Genomic DNA, 21,705 nt, shown 5'->3' on the forward strand with positions numbered 1-21,705 from the left:
CCTATTGTTACTCTTTAGGGGCAAGTGAGGGTTCATGGCACCTCTCCTTCATCACATCTCAACAGCAGGCTCCTTATTCAGCCAGCCCTGCACCCCGCTTTCTAGAGCAAGACAGAGCAGCTCCACCACCTTCTTTCCCTCTTCAGTTGACTTCTGTGATGAGCACTGAACTGGGGGTTCTAGCCCACATGTCATGGACTCTTCCACTGGAAGTGGTGTTCCCAGCCTCAGCACCCAGAAACCCAAGACAAATGAGGGCATTTGGAAGAGTGTGAAGTGTCATAATAATATGCAAGACAGTCTGCTTTATCTTCATTTTAAATGTAGAAGTTGTGGGGAATGAGCCTAGGCTGTTCTGGAGACAGAGACATCAAGAGTGCAAGTCAGCTTTCACTCAGGTTTCTCAACTCCTGCTTAGCTGTCAGTACTGGAAAGTATAGAACGTAAAGACTAGTCTAAGTAAAACTTAACTGAATACCACCTAAATGCCATTTTCCTTTAATAGAATTTTAAACCTGTTTCTTCCCCTGTAAATTGGAATAACAATACTTATTCCACAACATTGTTTAAAAATATATTAGGAAGGGGCTTTGTGAACTATAAAGGGACAAATAAACAGAAGAGCTCATTACCAACAAACAGAAGTTGACTGATTCAAGGACAAGGACACACAAACATCTATTTTCAGAATTTCACTTACAGCCAATCACTAAGATGAGAAAGAAAATGAAGAGTACTGTGGACAAGAAAACAATGGTGTTGGGTTTCTTAGTAATCTGGGGTTTACTTCTACCCCAGGACCTCTGTCATTTTCTGTTGGAGCACCAGGCTCCATGACAATAGTAAGTTTATACCTATGGATTCAGTCCTCCCGGAATCTAGTATACAGACTCCATTTGCAGTTCAGCTGGAAAACATTTTCAGCCTTTCCAGTCTAATCTCAGAACACCATGATTTACGGCAACAGAAATTCCTGAACTAAATAGAACAAAGAAACAGAGCCAAGTGGCCAGAATGGTGCTGAGCAGGAACCCAGGAGCCCATACTTGCCCAATGCTGCTGCCACCATCAGAAGTGCTGCCAAAGACTAAAAGAAATAAAAGGATAAGTCCTCTCCTCCTCCTATATTAGTCTTCTGGATTCAAAGAAACTAATAAGAAGTCAGCAGGCAAAGGGAGTCTGGGAAATGTCGTTTGCAGGATTTAGACCCTTAGATCTGAGAGTAAACAGACAAATAACCAGTGAAGGGGGATTCTTAAGAGGCAAACACATAGCTTCCCATTAGCAACAGTAAAATAGAATTGCCAGCTAAAGCCTCAACCACCTCATAAAATTAAATAAGATGTTTACTTCAGATCCAGGGACCATCCTGTGTAACTCAGACCTAGTATACTGCATGAAATGGAGAAATCTACCAGACTGGGATTATACCCCTCTCCCAAGAGGTAGACACGTTCCTGCCTCTGGCAGTCAGAGACAAAAGACACCAAGAGCCGGTACACATGGCAAATACTTTATTTTCAAATTAACATAAAAACATAAAACACAAACATTAAAACACAGAACACGAACAGAGATCCCATTGCCCTGTTTTCAAAGCAAATACAAGGATATATACAACGACAGGATATTTTGAGTCTGCTTAACTCCAAACCCTTAAATGGGAAAACTACTTTACAGACAGGGGTGAGTGAACATGGTGGGGCAGAGCCTGGGTCTACAGATCTAATCTCCTGCCAGGTTGAAGGGGGTGGGTGTTGGGGGGACTAGGGGTGAAGTTTTTTCCTTTGGAGAAATTAGCCAGTCAGATGAATTTGTTTCTAAAACATTCAAATTTACTGGAAGAATGCAAGGCTTGGAAAGACATGAGGTTCACCTAGCTTCCTGTGGTTCCTACACTTTGGGGAATCAATCAGCGTCAGCTGAGTGTACTTTAACGCTAGTCAAATCCTAACACTACCTGGGTTCTGCCCCTGCCAAAGACAAAGGCAGCCAGGGCCTGACCATCTGCATCCTCTCTGGGACAATCTGCTGAAACTAGATGAGTTCTGCTTTTTAACTCAAATCCCTTTCTGCCACTGAAGCTCTAGGCCTGGGCAGTCATTCTTAATCATCAACATATCAAAAGGAATATATCTCCTGTGAAAAAAGGGGGCTCTTTCCCAGGCCCCAGAAACTGGCTTTATAAAAGATGACCTTAAATAGAAGGAAACCACTCTTTAAAAGGCACAACTAGAACTTGCAACTCTGGGGAAATCAACTGCAATAATCCTTTGCTGGTGAGAAATGTTGGAAACAGCTCAGGAGTTGACAGGTCAGAAGTGTTTTAAAATAAAAATGATACTATTTCTACAACAGTTATTTAAGAAAATTACACTGTTAGCCATCCCGCTCCCAAGAACAGGGCACTGACCGCCCACACCTTGAGGCATGTTCTACTGTGGACCCTGGTTTAGCAGAGTAGCCTTAGGCAAAGCAAAGAGCTATAAACTAAATCCTCTACTGGAAAAAGTGTGGCTCCCAATGATGGACAATCCAGGGATGGAATGAAAGCTGGTGGGCATCTCCCTGTAATCCACATAGGTCTCCAACCACTATTGTCTTCCTGAGAATGAATATTTTACTAACAACACTTTTAGAAAAGGTTAGGAAGGGAGGCAAATCAGAGGAACTTGGACTCAAACATCAGTTTCACACGGAGAAGGCTTTACCTGGGAATTCTAAACATGCTCAGGAACAGCCCTCACTCCAAGGGGCTGGCTTTATTCAGATAGGAACTCTTTCAGGATGGAAGAGATAAGCCCTTCCTCTGTTTTTAGCAGCAATCTGAGCAGCTTCTCTTTTGTAAGCCTCTCTCAGTTAGCCCCTTGCTCCTGTCTCTGATACTAGGAGAGACTTAAGCAAGAGCTTTACATATTGCTTATCTTTTCTTAGTGAGAGGGAAAAGGAGTGGTCTTCAAAGCTTGGCTTATATAAAACCAATCCTGAGATCCTAAGCTGGCTAGAAAAAAATCCCCCACTGCTCAAACAAAAGGTCTCTTTCCTTGGCTCCCACATTGTGATGAACTTCATGCACTCAGCATTAGCAAAAGGTCTACGTCTCATCAGCTGCCTCCATCACTGGGCTCGCCGATATCACAGCACTGCACACATGGAACATAACTGTTGCAGCCACAAAGCAGACCAGATGTGCCCTACCACACACTTCTGTGGGGATGAGACCAACTTACTAAAAGGTCAGCCCACAAGATCAGAAATAGATCAAATCTCTCACAAAGTTCTATGGTGCCCTCTTGTGTTCAATAAAAGACTCTTCTGCATCCATGCAGCATCAAGAAGATGGTTAGTTCAGTTCCTTCAGGGACACAAGCCTTCTCAAGTCATAGAGCTCAAGTGACAAGACCACTCAGGCACGGTGTCATATCCTCCAGAAAAAGCTTGGTGAACACTTATACTCTAAATGAACGCTGGGGGAGGATACTGTGAGGTCCAGCAGAAAGTCTGATTGAAAATACAGATTCTCAACAAAGATTCACGAAAGCTTTTAACCCAAGAAATGGATAATGTAGATGGATCCCAGTCACTTACTCTTTTGGTGGACACAGCAAATACACAAACTGTAGTGTTTCAGCGACTTGGAGTCCTAGAATCATACCAATCCAAAGGAACCATGATCCCAAAAGTTCTAGGCCATAGACAATAGCAGAGATCTTGCTCAGGGCTGCAAGGTGCTAGCAAACAACATTTAATGTTAACCAGCAGCATGCCTGGTAAGTTTCAAGACCACGGTCACTCCCACCTATAGACGTGGACCATCTTCTCTGTTAAGGTAGCCAAGTAGCTGTTATGGTTCACCTCAAATGGGCAGATGTCCAAGACAGGCTGATGGGTCTGCAGATCCTGTAGCAGAGAGCCACTGCCAGCATCCCACAGCTAAAGACAAGCAGAGATAAAGGTCAGGAGTCATTCAGTTCAGCTGGGGGACTTGATTTCTTTATCATCAGACAACTTTGAAAGAGCCGCAGAGAGAGCACTGCCTGGGGAGCAAAGCAGCCTGTCCCTAACTTTCACAAGGTTGCACAAAGCCAGCACACCTGACATGGTTCAGGTATGGCCTCACTTACTGTAAGCAGCAGTCAGTCTACCTGTGAGTGGATCTGAAAACCAAGCCGAGCATCCATCCCTTCAATCTATGTGCCAGGCACTCTTCGAGGCACAGAGGGGTCAACAAGACAAAAAGTCCCTGTCCCTGCCTTCATGGAACCTATCTTCTAACTGGAGCTTTCTTTTCCTTTTTACACACTTTTTATTATGAAAAAATTTTTAAGTAATAATAATTTTATAGTACAATGAGCTACGCATCATTCAGATTATTAAGCTTTTACCACACCTGTTTTATTGATTCTATTTTTTTCTTTGCTGACTTCATGTTATTTTACTCTTATATATAGTTAAATACGCATCTCTAAAAAAAGTTTCTTATACCTCAATGTCATCATGCCCAACAAAAGGAACAATAATTTCACAGTATTATCTAACACCTAGTGCACAATCAAAATTTTCTGATAGTCACTTTTTACATTTGATTTATAAGGTCCACATTACATTGGCAGCTATAAATTTTAATAAGTCTCTTTTAATCTAGAGCAGATCCCAACCTCCTCACTTGTTTTTCTTCTGCCATTGACTTCTGCCATTGTTGTGGAAGCTGGGTCAGCCGTCCTACAGAACGTCCACAACCTAGATTTGTCTGCTTGCTTTCCGTGCTATTATCTAACTTGTTCTCTATCCACTGCAATTCCAGTAAATGAAAGTTAGCACTAGACTCTAGAGTGGTGCTATCCAATATAGTGGCCACTAGCCACATAAGGCTATTTATATTTGTATTAAAATTAAATAAAAATTAAAAAATTAAGTTCTTCATTCACACAAGCCACATTTTAAGTGCTCATGTGGCTAGTGTTGACTATATTGGACAGCGCTGCTCTAAGGCTTGATTAGATTCAGGTTCAAGAACATCTCATAAAAGGCGCCATGTGTTTCATACTGCCTTAACATCAAGAGGCAAATTACTCCTGGTTAACCCACTTACAGTGATGCTAAGGTTGATCAATGTGTTCAGGTGGTGGCAGGCTGACTCCTCCACTGTAAAATTCCCCATCAACCTTTCATCTGTTGGTTTTATCCTGAATTGATGAAGCTGATGCCTGATTCAGTTATTTTATAGGGGTTTCAGTAGTGCCTTTTTTCTTTATAGGTTCACAGTATGACCCATGGGACACTATAACTCAGGTAAAAAGAATGAGGTGAATCTATAGATATTGAAATGGAAAGATATCCAAGATAGGAAGTTAAATGGGCAAAGAGCAAACTACAGAGCAGTATGTAAAGTATGACTCGTGTAAAAAATAAACTAAGCAACCATAGATATACACACATATGCAGATATGTGCAATTATGGAGAACTTGAGCTTTTTGCTTTATATACTTCTGTATAAAAAATAATAGGCTCACCAGGGCAGAATTTGATGCTTCATCCCCAGTACACACCAGGATGCTGCCATCATTCTCTGGGTTTTGGAAAACGGCACTTTTGGTCAGTAGTTTGCAAGCGGGTCCCCCAAGGAATGTTTGTACAGGATGGCAGGAACAGACTGGCTCTCCAGCATCATCCAGCTTGTAGGACATCTCCATCAGCACACTTCGTAAGGTATTGTGATTTTTATCTACGGGACAGAGAAATCAGTGTTGCTCCATGGGGATGGTCCAAAGAAATTAACCAAGTACCTGCACCTCAGATGCTTACAACCTAGTTGAGTGGAAAAGCTGCAATTTATTAAACCATGAAGAATAGTTACAAAGCAAACATAATAACAAGAACAAAATAATACAGCACAAATGAAATGTAGAACCCTAGGCTAGGATGAAGCAAGTTATTTACAATAGGTTTTTGCCTATGAGGGAAATAATTCTGAGAATGAACTATCCTTTTTAGTAAAATCACTGTAACCTGCCAAGACCTCTGCTCGGGTTTTTATCTTCCTTAAGAGTTCTAAGTTTTTTTTCCTTCCCCCTGTGAGGACCCCATTAGCCCCTAGAATTGCATTTTTTTTTTTAATTTATTTTTTTTGTGAGGAAGATCAGCCCTGAGCTAACATCCATGCGGATCCTCGTCTTTTTGCTGAGGAAGACTGGCGCTGGGCTAACATCTGTGCCTATCTTCCTCCACTTTATGTGGGACACTGCCACAGCATGGCCTGACAAGCGGTGTGTCAGTGCGTGCCCGGGATCTGAACTCGGGCCGCCAGCAGGCGAGCATGCGCACTTAACCGCTAAGCCACGGGGCCGGCCCCTGGAATTGTACATTTTTATACAGTGAAAGCATACCATCACAGAAGTGGAAACAGATACCTGTGGTTCTGCAGGGAGGCAAACAAAAGCTAGAGAACAAAATGGGACCCCCAAACTTTCTATACAAGTCACAGCAAATCACAGCCTTGGAGGGAGAGGACCTAGGAGGTGACTAAGAACCAAAAGGGTCAGAAAAGTCGGCTGATGCAGCTTTTCAGCCCAAACAAAACTTAACATGATTAGATCTACCCACAACTAGCAGAAGTATGGGCACTTGAATGATCATCTCTGACAAAACATCTGCCTGACCATCAGTATAGTTCATCAGGAATTTAGATTCACATCTTTCAGGCTAGAAAGATCCTGTGAATTTAAGCACAGTTGGCTGTCAGGGGTTCCACCCTGGTTCTGGAGGCAGTGAGAATTTCAGCTGGCTAGGCTTACCACGGTTGTCCACCTACTCTCCACTTACCTTTGCTGGCCCCAGATAAGGGGGAACAGCTAATACCCTACTCTGGGCCCCACATGGCTGCCTTCATCTGGGCCTTTAAGTGAAGTGAGAGCCAAGCAGAAGGCATGAAACTGATCTAAGGGTGGCTCAACAGCCTCAAGAGCAGATCTCCTCATTCCATTACTGTTCTAAATTGTAGGGGTTCCTAAACTGGCTAATTCACTTCCAGGGAGTATCTGGCAGAATATGTTCCCATTCGCACAAGTGAGGAGCAGAGATGCAGGCTCTATGGAGGAACTTGGGGCCACCATACTCACTGTAGTAGCAAGAACTGTTACTCTGTAGTGCTACACTGTAGCGAGGGGCCTCCAGTACTACCTGAAGGGTAGGGCAAACTCCTGTCTTCCCCTCTACCAATCTGCTCCCAGACAAACCACAAGAGGTCCCATGAGGACACCCCAACACTCACCAGGCCTGTAGGTCACAAGACAGTGCCGGGTGCTGCTCTCTGTCTGAAAGTCTATGCAGCCCCCTGGCTCCACGGGCAGCACATGAGGCCAATGAGAAAAGCCCATTTTCAGCTCCCAGAAGGAAGCGTTCTCCAAGGTTCCAGCCAACACTCCACCATATGGAAATGTAGATGAGGCAGCTCGGGGTAGGTATGACAGGGATACCACTGGGCATCTGAAGGGAAAGAAAGGAAACCATGCCTTACATTCCAATACTTGGACTGCTCCAGACCCCAGCACCAAGAGCCCTTGAGTACATTCCTACCTCTATAGAACAGGTTAAAAACCTTCTGTGGGTCACTATCCTTTATCTGATAAAAACTACCTATCCACTTGTAGAAACATAAGGGCATACATATAATATTCTGCATCTAATTTCAGAGGAGACATCACATGCTCTAAAAGCAATGAAAAAAATGGACTAGGAAATTGAATGGTATAAGACCACAATTACAAGGAAGCTTGACTGGTGTGAAGCTTCTGGAAATGGGGTTAGCCACATATACAAGAAAAGTCAGGAAAGAAACACAGCTTATACATCTAATAAAACTTCCAAGCTGTTGTCGATAGACCCCTCAATTCAAATATAGCCTAAAGCAATTACATTTTAATTCAGAAACAGGATCATTTCTTTAGATTTTCTAAATCTCTTTCTGCGAGCGTATCAGCAGGGCTGTATGCCAAGAACTCTCTCAGAAATACTGGCCTGCAGACTATGTTCCTATGAACCCATTTCTGCTGAAGTTGCCAAAGCGATCACTTAGCCTGCTTTATTTCATTTGTGTCACAATGAAGCTAACCAAGGCACACTAATACAAAAAGGAACCATACATACAAATATTCTTTCCTTGCTGCTACTTGCTGTATTCTACTGCCTACTCTATGTGGATGCTTCTACATCAAGGGCAGTTACCTTGTTTGCCTGGTGTTCACATGTGTATAAGTTTACATCAATCATCTTCAGGCACATGTACCACACCACTGAAGCATGACTCCATTCCACCCAAATGAACAGAAAACCCAAGTGATGGGCTAGGTTTCAGAAATCATTATTACTGATAGTGATATCTTTATGTTTAGATTCCTGTGCCCCCTTTTAATACATATTCAAATTGGAAATGGAAATTTTCTCCTAAGACACTTCTCATTTTGGCCCAGGTCACAGATCCCACTTCTGTTTTGAGAACTTTATGCCTCTAGGAGAGTATTATTCCAAATGGCACCCAACACATTCTGAAAAGCCACAGTGGTGCTGGTGGCCACCCACCCTCAGAACCTGGGCTGACTTCATAAACCTCCCAACTCTGTAACTGGATTATAAATGATAAATCATAGTAGTATGGTATCCTTAGACCAAGTTGATTTAGCTGTGGATTAAGGAAGTTTTAAATCACTTTTTATTGGGCTACTCTTTACTGACGTCCTCCTGTGTGTTAGACGTGTAGCTACTAAAGCAAATCTACGCTAACCATAGTTTACAGATGAAGCTACAACAGCCCAAGAAATGTGACTAAGGTCACACAACTCGTACATAGTGGAGCTGGGTCCCGAACACAGGTCTGACTTCATTTTGCCATGTTGGGTGACAAGTGACTCTATATACTTGGTACCAGAGTTTTGCACCATGTGAAGCATGAACACAAAACTCCAAGGATCTTACTGATTCTGAAGTGCGAAGTGGGACTAGATCAGTGGACTCTGAGAACTGCCCTCTGTGAGAAATTCTGACCAGGTGTGAAACACTCTGGAAAGAGAGGATTAATAAATATCAGTCCAAGAGAAAGCTGCTACCTACAGGAAAAAAGTGAGTAGCTCCCTACCTGGCTTTCTGAGGTACTAACTCCTGGATATGACTGCTCGTGTTTCGAAGGTCGTACACCAGTATCGAACCATTGACCAGTCCAGCATACATGTAATTGTTTTCATCAAGACACCAGCAGCAGCTCCAGACAGGACGGCCAGCATTATAAGTCTGGACCACGGTATTTGTCTCCAGGCTGTGGAGTTACAAGAGACTTTTACAACTATGCATTAAGAAAATCAAATATATAACAAAGACGTAAAGATTATCATTTCAATGATGATCTTTTAAGAATACACCCAGGGGCCAGCCCCGTGGCTTAGCGGTTAAGTGCGTGCACTCCGCTACTGGCGGCCCAGGTTTGGATCCCGGGCGCGCATTGACGCACTGCTTGCCCGGCCACGCTGAGGCGGCATCCCACATACGGCAACTAGAAGGATATGCAACTATGACATACACCTATCTACTGGGGCTTTGGGGGGGAAAAAAAAAAGAAAAGGAGGAGGATTGGCAATAGATGTTAGCTGAGGGCCGGTCTTCCTCAGCAAAAAGAGGAGGATTGGCATGGATGTTAGCTCAGGGCTGATCTTCCTCACACACACACACAAAAAAAGAATACATTCACACACCCAAACTATTTGGATTCCCAATTTCCTCTAGGGACTTCCCAGATAACTCCTTTTAATTCAAAAATATTTGTTTTGGGGGACACAGGTCTTCCCCTTGAGCTGTAAGGATGTAAAAGAATTAAAGATTTTATTTATTTATTTATTTTCCCCCCAAAGCCCCAGTAGTTAGTTGTATGTCGTAGTTGTACATCCTTCTAGCTGCTCTATGTGGACGTGGCCTCAGCATGGCCAGAGAAGCGGTGCGTCCATGCACGCCTGGGATCCGAACCCGGGCCGCCAGCAGCGGAGTGCGCGCACCTAACCGCCAAGCTACGGGGCCGGCCCAAATGTAAAAGAATTAAAGGGCCATATAAACAGCACATTCCCCACCCTACCCCTATGACCTTCTCCATAGTTACCCTATTACACAGGTAGTCATATTCGATGTTGAAAAATTAGAAAAGACATATAAGGAAAATAAAATAAATTATAATCCAAACATCCAGAAGTAGTCATTAATAATACTTTGGGGGCCGGCCCCGTGGCTTAGTGGTTAAGTGAGTGCGCTCCACTGCTGGCGACCCGGGTTCGGATCCCGGGCTCGCACCGACGCGCTGCTTCTCTGGCCATGCTGAGGCCGCATCCCACATACAGCAACTAGAAGGATGTGCAGCTATGACACACAACTATCTACTGGGGCTTTGGGGGGAAAAAATAAATAAATAAAATCTTTAAAAAAAAAAAATAATAATACTTTGGTATCTGACTTTTCTTCTTTTTTTCCTATTTTTTAACACTACTAGAAAAAAAAAATCATAGTATATACATACATGTAAAATATAATGGTACATTGAGTTTTGGGGCAAAATTAAGCGGAAGCATTCTCGAAAAGTCAAACGGCTTATCAGGCCTGACAGTGCTGTCATGATGTCCCTCAGATTTAGCTGCAGAAATTAAACAGGAAGCCAACTATCAGACATCTGATCAGAACTACTTCCTAGAAGATAAAGGCAGATCTGATTCACAGCACTCACAGAGCATGTGAAAGACAAAATGCAGTAGCTGAGGACTACTGATGAGAGAAGTCATCCTGGCACCCCAGGAGAGTGAGTTCCTGGTGAGCTTTTTGTTAGGCAGAATGATCCAGTAACAGATCAGGAATAAGCAGTGCCAAGCTGATATGGTGACTCCATGGTGCCAGGTCCCAAGGCTCTCTCCATATTGTCATTCTACTGTCTCTAGGGTGTTACTCTAATCTGCATGGCTTAAGATGTATTTTGTAACATATATAATTTTAAAGAAACAGGACACTACACCTACTGTTTTATAACCTGCTGTGCCTACTTAAAAGCAATACATTTTAAATTCAATGAACCTGGATCTCAGAAGACAATGCTCAGACCAAAAAAATAAAAAAGCTAGCTAAGACCATCATAACACAGATATTAATTTCCACACTGTTCAACACTAAACAGCCCAGGGCCCATCTTCCTCCATGAAGGACTCACCTGGTCAGTTTAATAGTGCTGTCCAGAGAAGCAGAGAGCAGTAAGCCTTTAGACCTACTGCTGAAAGACAGTCCGCGGATCTGTTTGCCATGCATGGGAATGTACTGACTGCTTTTCATGTTGGCAGTACTCAACATCTTAACACCAAAGCCTGCCAAAGGTAAGAGAGCGTGAAATAGAACACTGAAAGTCAAGTGAGGGCAAAGCAAACTACCTTTTCAAGTAGCTCCTTTGTTCACCTTTCTTGGCATATAAGTCCCTGGAAAACAGCTGGTCAAACAAAGAAAATACAAATTCCCCAGGGTTAAAATTTATTTTAAAAAGTATGTTTCATTCCAAATGTCCAGTGACAGCTGAATGGATAAACCCTTGTACATACACAATGGACTACTACTCAGCAATAAAAGAGAATGAACTATTGATATACACAGTAATATGGACGTATCTCAAAAAACTTATGCTGAAAGAAGCCAGACAAAAAAGAGTAATATTGTATGATTCCATTTATGTAAAATTCTAGAAAATGTAAACTAATCTGTAGTCACAGAAAGATCAGTGGTTGCCTGGGGATGGTGAAGAGGAGGGACGGACAGGTGGGAGACAGATTACAAAAGGGCATGAGAAAACTTTGTGGGTGATAGATATGCTCATTATCTTGATTGTGATGATGATTTCAGGGGTATATACATATATTAAAACTCACCAAACTGCATGCTTCAAATATATGCTATTTATTGTGTGTCAATTATACTTTAGTAAAACTGGTAAGATAATATCAAAACTGATAAGATAATTTTACTTTAGTAAAACTGATAAGAGACCCAAAGAAAGAGACTACTCCACTTGAACCACAGACACTCAAGATGCAGAAAAGGGCCGGCCCGGTGCCGTGGTGGTTAAGTTCACGCACTCCACTTTGGCAGCCTGGGGTTTGCAGGTTTGGATCCTAGGCGTGGAGCCACGCACCGCTTGTCAAGCCATGCTGTGGCAGCATCCCATATAAAAGTAGAGGAAGATGGGCATGGATGTTAGCCCAGGGCCAATCTTCTTCAGCAAAAAGAGGAGGATTGACAACGGATGTTAGCTCAGGGCTAATCTTCCTCACACACACACAAAAAAAGATGCAGAAGAGACAGTGAATAAGGAATGGAGATAAATTTCTATGTCAGGTGGTCAAGATATGCTAGATTTGTGTGAAACGGAATGAAAATACACGACACCTCAAGTATCCCCATCAATGTATATCATTCCAGGAGGGGAAAAAAACTCCAAAACTTGCCCTTTTTAATTTATTTCTTACTCTGTTCTCTTACTAGGCTATAATATATTTATTTTACTAAGTATCTATTATTATCTGAGTTACATACAAACAGAATTTGTCAAATCCTAGATTCAAAATGGGCTTGAATCACACTTCAACTTCTTCAGGGAATCAAATGGGAGAAAGTTTTTTTGCATTTTCTCCTGAAACAGAATTAGAAGAGCCAGAGAGACAAACAGGGAAACCACAGGCTTTAAATCAAGACAGGAACATGAATATTTGCCTAGTTAATCATCAAGGGCAACAAGAGGAAATCCGCACCAGTAGGATATCAAGAAGAGCTGGCTGTGCAGAGTGGAATAGATACATCAGGGAAAAAAGAACAGATCGTACCCAGTTGGGGGAACAATTAGAAGAAATAAGTACTTTTCCAATTGGTGGAGAGGTTTTATTTGATGATAAATCTTTTTATTAAAAATCTGGGTGGGAGGCCAGCCTGGTGGCATAGCAGTTAAGTGCATGTGCTCCGCTTCGGTGGCCCAGGTTCGTGGGTTCAGATCCCGGGCGCACACCAATGCACCACTTGTCAAGCCATGCTGTGGCGGCGTCCCATATAAAGTAGAGGAAGATGGGCTAACGCCCAGGGCGATCTTCCTCAGCAAAAAAAAGAGGAGGATTGGCATTGGATGTCAGCTCAGGGCTAATCTTCCTCACAAAAAATAAAAAAAAAAAATTGGGTGGGAAATAGGAATATTATAAACAATCATACTTCCCCCTCAATTGGAGCGTCCTGATAATCTCTCAACTCATAGCTGATATCAGTGAATAGAAAGATATACAACAATCTAAGATTTGACTCCCAATCCTAAGTTTGAGAGACATAGTTCTGAAGCATTTGAATGGAACTTCTAAGAGGGGAGAGAGACGAAACCAGGCTGAAGCAAAGGGACCTGACAGTTGGCAGAAATCATATGCTGAAGACGGTAGACAGAAACATCTACAACACTGAGGGATGATTTACTTGGGCATGTGAGGACATTTGGTTTTCAACATTAAGACAATCTAAAATTAAGCTTAAAAAGCACAGTATGAGAAATTTAGTATAGTATTAATAATCAATGTATCCCCAAATTCTTTTACTTGGAATTCGTCAATTTGAACACTACAGAAAACAAGTACTAAATCTTGTTTCAACTTGAATTAGCCCTTGGGGTAGTGTTTTTTCAAGTATTCCCAGTCTAATATGAACCTATAACTTTAATGGGACATCCAGGGAGTAATGTCTTTCTCCTCGGACTATCCCAGGAACCCACACTTCCAAGCACCTCATCTTCTCTCACTTTATCATGGTTATCAGTACTGCTGCTCTCTTGGTGAACAAATTCACAGAATGAAGCCAATAGACACTAAAGACATCTTTGCAGCACCCTAAAGTATCTGCATTAACAGGGAACTGACTAGGAAAGGTGATTTGGTGGGTTGTGGTCAGTGTTCACCCACTAGTGAGTCCTGAATTCTCCAAAAACGGAGGAGAGAAATAAATGAAGTCTAATAATGAACAAAAGCTGAGGTTCTGGACTGTTCACCTGGAAGGAGGGAGGCCTGAGGAGAAGGTTGTGACACCACCAGGCAGCCCAGAGCATCACAGTATGTCATGATTCGGCAGTTTCCTGTCTGAGACACTGTGAAGGTCTTCTGGAAATGGTACTTGCGCTGGCCCTGGCTGGAGGGCACACAGTTTAGTAAACGTGCTTGGGAGCCCCTGGGTTGCTGTGAAATCTGATCCTGATGCTGTACAATAAGTTTTTGCAAGTCCTAAAATAAAAAAGATTTTGTAAACGTGAAGCTTTTTGATTATTCCCCTCATGCACAATTCCTTGATTTAATTTAACATATGAAAATGTTAACATGAATCCCAGAGAACTGTTGCAGTTTTCACAGTATTTCAACAAGCAACTGAACTAAGGAGAGCACATAATCAGAAAATATTAGGGTTGAAAAGTCTTTAATGGTCATTTTGTCTAAAACCCTCATTTTATTGATAGATTTAGGGAGGTAAAATGACTTTTAGGGGCCAGCCCAGTGGTGTAGCGGTTAAGTGCGGCACACTCTGGGGCAGCGGCCGAGGGTTTGTCAGTTCGGATCCCGGGCGTGCACCGACACACCACTTGTCAAGCCATGCTGTGGCGGCGTCCGATACAAAGTAGAGGAAGATGGGCACAGATGTTAGCCCAGGGCCTATCTTCTTTGGCAAAAAGAGGAGGATTGGCATCGGATGTTAGCACAGGGCTGATCTTCCTCACAAAAAAAATAAATAAATAACTTTTAAACAAGTTTGAATTATCAGCTGGCTGTTTAATTTTTTAAAAATCCAGATTGCAGTAGAATTCATCATAAAGTGTGTAAGCTTCGGACAAATACTCTAATCAGAAATAAAACAGCTGGCCATGTTTACTTCCTGAAAAACTTGGTAAATCCTATTTATGAGATAAACCTAAGTAAAATTTAGATTCCTTTTCAATTCTCATCCCCAAAATTCTTTGGATTAGAAAGGACAAACTTGGGCCGGCCCCGTGGCTTAGCAGTTAAGTGTGCGCGCTCTGCTACTGGTGGCCCGGGTTCGGATCCCGGGCGCGCACCAACGCACCGCTTCTCCGGCCATGCTGAGGCCGCGTCCCACATACAGCAACTAGAAGGATGTGCAACTATGACGTACGACTGTCTACTGGGGCTTTGGGGGGGAAAAAAAGGAGGAGGATTGGCAATAGATGTTAGCTCAGAGCCGGTCTTTCTCAGCAAAAAGAGGAGGATTGGCATGGATGTTAGCTCAGGGCTGATCTTCCTCACACACACAAAAAAGAAAGGACAAACTTACCTGGACACGACTATGAAGCCTAGTGCACTCATCAGTGAGGACTTGAAGTTGGAGCCGGCACTGTGCTGATTCTAACTCGGCCTGCTTCCTTAGCATCTGCTCCTTTACTAGGGAACTAGAGAGGGAAATTCGGCAACAGGTGGAGATTAGGAGGCTACGGAAGACTTCCCATCAAGATGGGACAGTAAGTTCATGCTATGATACACACACTTTGCTGTAACTATGTCATGATAGTGAATAAAATATTCAAGAGGAAAATCTCTCAAGTCCAGAAACAATACAGAAAAGTAGCATGCAGGGCTGAACTCATGAGCCTACTGGGCTTTGGTGTCACAATAGGTAGTGACAGCCAGGAGTCTGGCTCCCTCTAGGGAATGGGGACTAAAAATGGAAAATGAGGGAACAGAGCCAAGTTCACTCACTGCTTGAGTTAGGACCAAATTGTAAAAGAGTAAAATGACATGTTAAAAGACCGAGGTTATCTGTTCTATTAAAAGAAAATAATAAGCTATTCATTGTTCATCAGATACTCAAATAACACTACAAAAAAAGAGGCTGAAGTTAAAAAGATAAAGTATATACCAGGAAAATGCTAACAAAAAAAGGCCAATTAGAATTAAAAAGCATGAATAGTCATAATGAGGAACAATGCATAACGAAAGGACACATTCACCAAGAATAAAAACCAGTGCTTGAATCAAGATCAAGAAAATTAGATAAGTTTTTGCCATACGCCAGACAACTGATCAGTAAATGTAATAGAAACAAATTCATTCACAATAGCAATTCTAACAATAGCAATCTAGGAATAAAGTTGAAAGGCATGCAAGACCTTTATGAAGCAAAGTACACTTGTAAAAGACACAAGAAAACAGTGAATAAGTGAAAAGGATATTATATAATGTTAATGGCTGGAAAGACTCAAAATCATGAAGACAGCACTTCTCAAGTTACTCTAAAAATTTAATGAAACTTCAATCAAGATCTCAGAGTTTTTCATGGAACTTAGCAAACTTCTATGTTAATTTAAAAATTAACATAGAAGAGCAAAATGCCAAGAACAGAAAAGTCAGTTTTGAAGAATGAGGTGGGAAGATGTATTTTAAAAGCTACAAAAAATTATAACTTGGAGTACTGGAGCAAGAATTAACAAACAGAGCATGGAACAAGAGTAGTCCATTCATATGTAGAAACTTAATTTAGGATAGAGGTAGCAAGGAGAATTTACATAGAAAGAATATACTTTTTTTTTTTTTTGCTGAGGAAGATTAGTCCTGAGCTAATTATCTGTGCCAATCTTCCTCTATTTTATATGTGGGTCGCTGCCACAGCATGGCTGATGAGTGGCGTAGGTCAGTGCCCAGGATCCGAACCTGCGAACCCAGGCTGCTGAAGTGGAGTGTGCTGAACTCAACCACCACGCCATGGGGCCAGCCCCAGAATATACTTTTTAATAATTATGCTACAACAACTTGTTATCCATCCATAAAACTAGACTTTAGATAGATTAAAAATCTGTGTAAAAAGCAAAACTTTTAAAGACTTGTAGAAGATATTATGTCTTTATGACTTTGAAGCAGTAGAAACAAAAAAAGCACAAAACAAGAGATTGATTGGGCCGGCCCCGTGGCTTAGCGGTTAAGTGCGCAAGCTCCGCTACTGGCGGCCTGGGCTCGGATCCCGGGCACGCCCCTATGCATCGCTTCTCCGGCCATGCTGAGGTCGCGCCCCACATACAGCAACGAAAAGGATGTGCAACTATGACATACAACTATCTACTGGGGCTTTGGGGGAAAAAAGGAGGAGGATTGGCAATAAATGTTAGCTCAGAGCCGGTCTTCCTCAACAAAAAGAGGATTAGCATGGATGTTAGCTCAGGGCTGAGCTTCCTCATCACAAAAAAAAAAAAAAAAAGAAGAGACTGATAAATGACTATGTTAAAATTAAAAACTCACGCTCGATAAAAGAGATCATAAACAAGTTAAAGAGACAAGCCACAGACTAGGAGACAATATTTGCAATGTACACAACCAACAAAGAATTAGTATAAGGAAAACACAAAGAACTATAAATCACTAAGAACCAAACAATATATTTTGCACAATATAAATGAGCAAAAGACAAACACAATTCATAGAAGAGTATGTTCAACCTCATTAGCAATTGAGTAAATGCAAATTAGGTAAATACTATTTTACCCCATGAGACTGACAAAAATTAAGTGTGATAATATAAAGTAGGCAAGGATATGAAAAAAATGAGAAATCGCTTACACTGTTGCTGGTGGGAGTATAAACTGGAACAACTTCTTGGAAGAGCAATTTGACAATATCTAGTAAAGTTGAAATTACAAGTACCCTACAACAAGGTTTCTAGACCTAAAAAAACTCTCACTCATCTCTCTCAGCATGGCTTATATTAACAAATCTAGAAACCACCTTAACTGTCCACCAATACAAAATACATATAGGTAAATTCTTATTAGAGAACTAGAATACCATACAGAAATTGAAATGAATAAAACAGAGCTACAGGTATCAACTAGGATATGTGCCCCAAACATAATATTAGACAAAAAAAACAAGCTACAGAAGGAAAATTATAATCCAATAACATTTGAATAAAGTGTAAAAACTTTCTAACTCATATTATATATGATTTATATATATAGATCTTCTGGGGAAAGAGATGGAATTAAGGAGAACTTAGTTCACTAAGTTTAGTTCGCAGGAAGCTTCTACTGTATCTATGATTTATTTCTTTCTTAAAAGGCCCAAAACAAATATGGCAAAATATCAGGATTTGATAAAGTTGAGTACAAGGATGTTCATTTTTTTAATCTCTGTATTTATTGACATTTTGAAACTTTTCACATTTTCTAAAGAGCCTAGGGAGCACACTGATTGATTACAGTAACCAGCAAATTTTTTAATACAATCATCTATTACAACCATACCTATAGGTTCTGCCTTTTCAACAAAATTTCCCTCTTCACACACCTGCCATTTTAAAATGCTACAACTAAGAATGTGTTGGAGAAAATGAGCAAAAATAAATAAGGAAAATTAAAATCATCTGTAATCTCATTCTTCAGTGACTACTTGTAGTATTTTTCCAGTTCACACAAATATAATCACACCAATAATGTGCTTTCACATGACAATATATTATGTGCATTTCAACATCATTTTTAATGAGTGTGTAATATCCCATCACGTGGATATGCCAGTTTACTCAACCAATTAATCCTCTCCACTTGGATTATGAACAATGCTAAATGAAGTCTCATTAAGTAGATCCTTGCATACATCCTTAATCGTTTCTTTAGAATAAACACCTGAAGTAGAATTACTAGATTAAAGGCTTTTAACGGCCTTTGAAGCATATTGCCAAGGGCCTCTCTGAATAGTTGTGCCTATGTACATTCTTACCAGTAATGCATGAGAGAACCCATGTCCCATGCACTCTCTCAGTGGTGGGTATTTTTATTATTTAATGTTCTTCAAGCAATTTTAAGTAGTGTTACTAGCAACTGTTCTTGGGCTTTTAAAACCCTGATAATTTCTTGCATTGCACTGCAAAGCTTCACCCAGGAGTCTTCTGTGTAGAGTGCTGTTGTAGGAGGGCTTAGGGACCCAAGAAGCAAAAATGGCAACATTTAAGTAATATGCCAGATCCTCTTTTTTTAAATATCATTAGGCCTATTCTAGCAACGAGGAGACTAAGACTTGGAGAGTGTTCAGATGGCCATGAATGGGCTCCACAGAGTAAGGCAGGGAAACCCTGATTCAGTCTTCATGGTATTTAGTAGCAGAGGCAGGTTGTAAATGTAATCCTTAGGGAAGAATCTAGACAGGCTACAAAAAATCCAGGATATCTTTTGGCTTGAGTCTGCTGCCCAGGCCAAGTGTGAGGTATTATTGTAGAGCTGCAGGTTTCTCTATGGCTTTTGGATTTCAGGAAGGCTTAAGACATCGTGTTCTTGGCCTTCCCAGGTCATATTACCAAAGGCTTAAGTCTGAGAGCTGATTCCAAGTTCATGGGAATGCCTAAGTGCTCCTGCAGAAGGAACAGCTCCTCCATTCCTTCCGAATCTATCTGTTTCGATCAGCATGCAACACTAAGGCTCTGAAAGCAGAGGTTTACAAGAGGTGCTGAGCACACAGAAGGAGAAGGTGGCACAGTCTACCAACTACTTGTCGCACTTCTTTCACCTTCCTCCCTTTCAAGGAAGGCGAGTTTCATGACCCAGGTGTCAGCCTCCCCAGGACGGATGTGTCATGTGATGCAGCATTGGTTAGTACTCCTTATATTACAGGGATAAAAACTTTATTTAAACCGGCAAACTAAAATTGAAAACCAGTTTATTGACTTGTGTAACTGAGAAATTCACTGGAGTCTAACTTCAAGCATGGCGGATTCAAGGGTCAGAAATCTATCCTCCTCCACTTCTCAGCTCTGCTTTCTGGGGCACCGACTTCATTGTCAGGCAGGGCTGAGAAGGCACTTGGGAGTTCTGGGACTACCTTTTATTCTTTCTCAAGGGTTCGAGTAAAAGTCCTGGAGCCTACACTCATTGAGCCAGCTGATGTCACAATTATTTGTTATTCCAGATCCTCATTTTTAATGCTGTATGGAGAATAAACCATGTAGACCTCCTTCAGAAGATGATCAGACATGTATTATAAATCACAATGTGAGACAGATGGCCAACGATCCCCAGAGATCCCCAGTCACTGCCCAAGTAGCCTCAGAAAAACACTAAGAGTGACTTATACCTCCTTTTTCATATGTGCCTACAAGGAACCAAAAAGGAACATTCCAGCTAGGCACTCTTGCCACCTACCTTTTCATGCGCTCATGTTCACTTGTGTCCAAAGCTCTCACGGTTCGGGCATAAAGGACAACGATGTCACTGTGCTTGGCTTTCTTGTTGCACTAAAGAGCCCAAGAGGACACAATTAGTGTAGTTCTAGGAATCCTCCTGACTTAATACATTGACTGTGCACATGCATAGTACTTGCCTATGGTCCTTACCTGGGGACATTTTCGTGCCTGCCCTTTAAGCCACTTAGAAATGCACCCGTACCCAAAGAGGTGTCCACAGCGTAATGCTGAGAGCCGGTGATCCCCAACATTGGTCCACTGTTCCAAACATATTGTGCAAGTGTCCCCTTCTTCCTCATCCATAGAAGCACAAGGTACAAGGGGGTTGGACTTCTGGGGAGACTGCTGGATGGAAACCGGAATACATTCAACTTAAAAGAAATGCCCTCTTGAAGACGTGCAACTCTATCAAACTAACAAAACCCAATTGAAAACGCTGTAGAAAAATTGCAACACCTATGAATCACTTGTCATTCTTTCTGGAACGCAATCTGGTCAAATGTAACACAAGCCATGAAAATATTACTACCCTTTGAACTTAAAATTCTTGGATTTTTTTTTCATTCAAATGAAGAAAAGGAGCTATCTTTACAAAGATTTAAAAAAAAAAAAAAACAAAAAAACCTAGCAGTTGCCCAGATAACCAATAACAGGGAGTAGTAGGTTTGTTATACACTCAAAATTAGGTTCATAATCAATTCAAGTAGCTATAATATACTTGGCTCATCAAGTGAATCAAAGGAAAAAAACCAAGAAAACAAAGAAAGGATATAAACAGCTTACAAAAAAATACAAACAATCAACAAGTGTTCACTTAGTTAGTTAAGAAATGCAAATTAAAGAGACCATTTTTTTTTTTTAACTATTAGATGGTATAAACTGATGTCTGATGACACCAAGCACTTTGAGGGTGAGGGAGATATGGGCATGCTTACACACCGTTGCTGCAAGTAGAAAGCGGCACAAATTTTCCAGAGGGCAACTTGGCATTATCTATCAAAACTAAAATACACATATCTTTCCTTTGACATAGCACTCTCTCTGCTATAAATATCCCATGAATATAGTCACAAATATTTGTCAAGACAATTGTACAAGGATACTCAGTCCAGTATGATTTGTATGGGGGGGTGGGAAGAAGGAGGGAAGTAGGAAGGGAGGGAGGGAGGAAGAAAGGAAGGAAAGAAGGAAGGAAAAGGGAACAATCACAGTGTACCTGACAAAGGAAGAGTTAATTAAAAATTTATTCATACGATAGAACACTATACAGCTATAATAAAAATGAGATGGGGCCAGCCCTGTGGCACAGCAGTTAAGTGCGCGTGCTCTGCTGGTGGCGGCCCGGGTTCGGATCCCGGGTGCGCACGGATGCACTGCTTGTCAGGCCATGCTGTGGCCGTGTCCCATATCAAGTAGAGGAAGATGGGCACAGATGTTAGACCAGGGCCAGTCTT

The 21,705-nt window shown here is 41.6% G+C and overlaps 1 protein-coding gene across 2 annotated transcripts in view; it reads right to left on the reverse strand.

Moving 5' to 3' along the window:
- Nucleotides 1–1,499: 1,499 nt before the first annotated feature.
- Nucleotides 1,500–21,705, reverse strand: part of RFWD3 (ring finger and WD repeat domain 3) — a 41,753-nt gene continuing 21,547 nt past the window's right edge. Inside the window, exons 5-13 of one of the 2 annotated variants that reach the window (XM_058528272.1) lie at nt 20,402–20,593; nt 20,211–20,302; nt 15,365–15,479; nt 14,076–14,304; nt 11,229–11,379; nt 9,132–9,308; nt 7,272–7,486; nt 5,515–5,726; nt 1,500–3,933 (exon numbers count right to left, since the gene is read on the reverse strand). In XM_058528272.1, the coding sequence (XP_058384255.1) occupies nt 3,790–3,933; nt 5,515–5,726; nt 7,272–7,486; nt 9,132–9,308; nt 11,229–11,379; nt 14,076–14,304; nt 15,365–15,479; nt 20,211–20,302; nt 20,402–20,593 (1,527 nt within the window). In that variant the 3' untranslated portion in view covers nt 1,500–3,789. Of the gene's footprint in view, nt 3,934–5,514; nt 5,727–7,271; nt 7,487–9,131; nt 9,309–11,228; nt 11,380–14,075; nt 14,305–15,364; nt 15,480–20,210; nt 20,303–20,401; nt 20,597–21,705 lie in introns of both variants that reach the window. The other variant, XM_058528271.1, reaches the window with a different exon arrangement.

This window comes from Diceros bicornis, chromosome 32 (genome assembly GCF_020826845.1).
Source record: "Diceros bicornis minor isolate mBicDic1 chromosome 32, mDicBic1.mat.cur, whole genome shotgun sequence".
Lineage (NCBI taxonomy): Eukaryota > Metazoa > Chordata > Mammalia > Perissodactyla > Rhinocerotidae > Diceros > Diceros bicornis.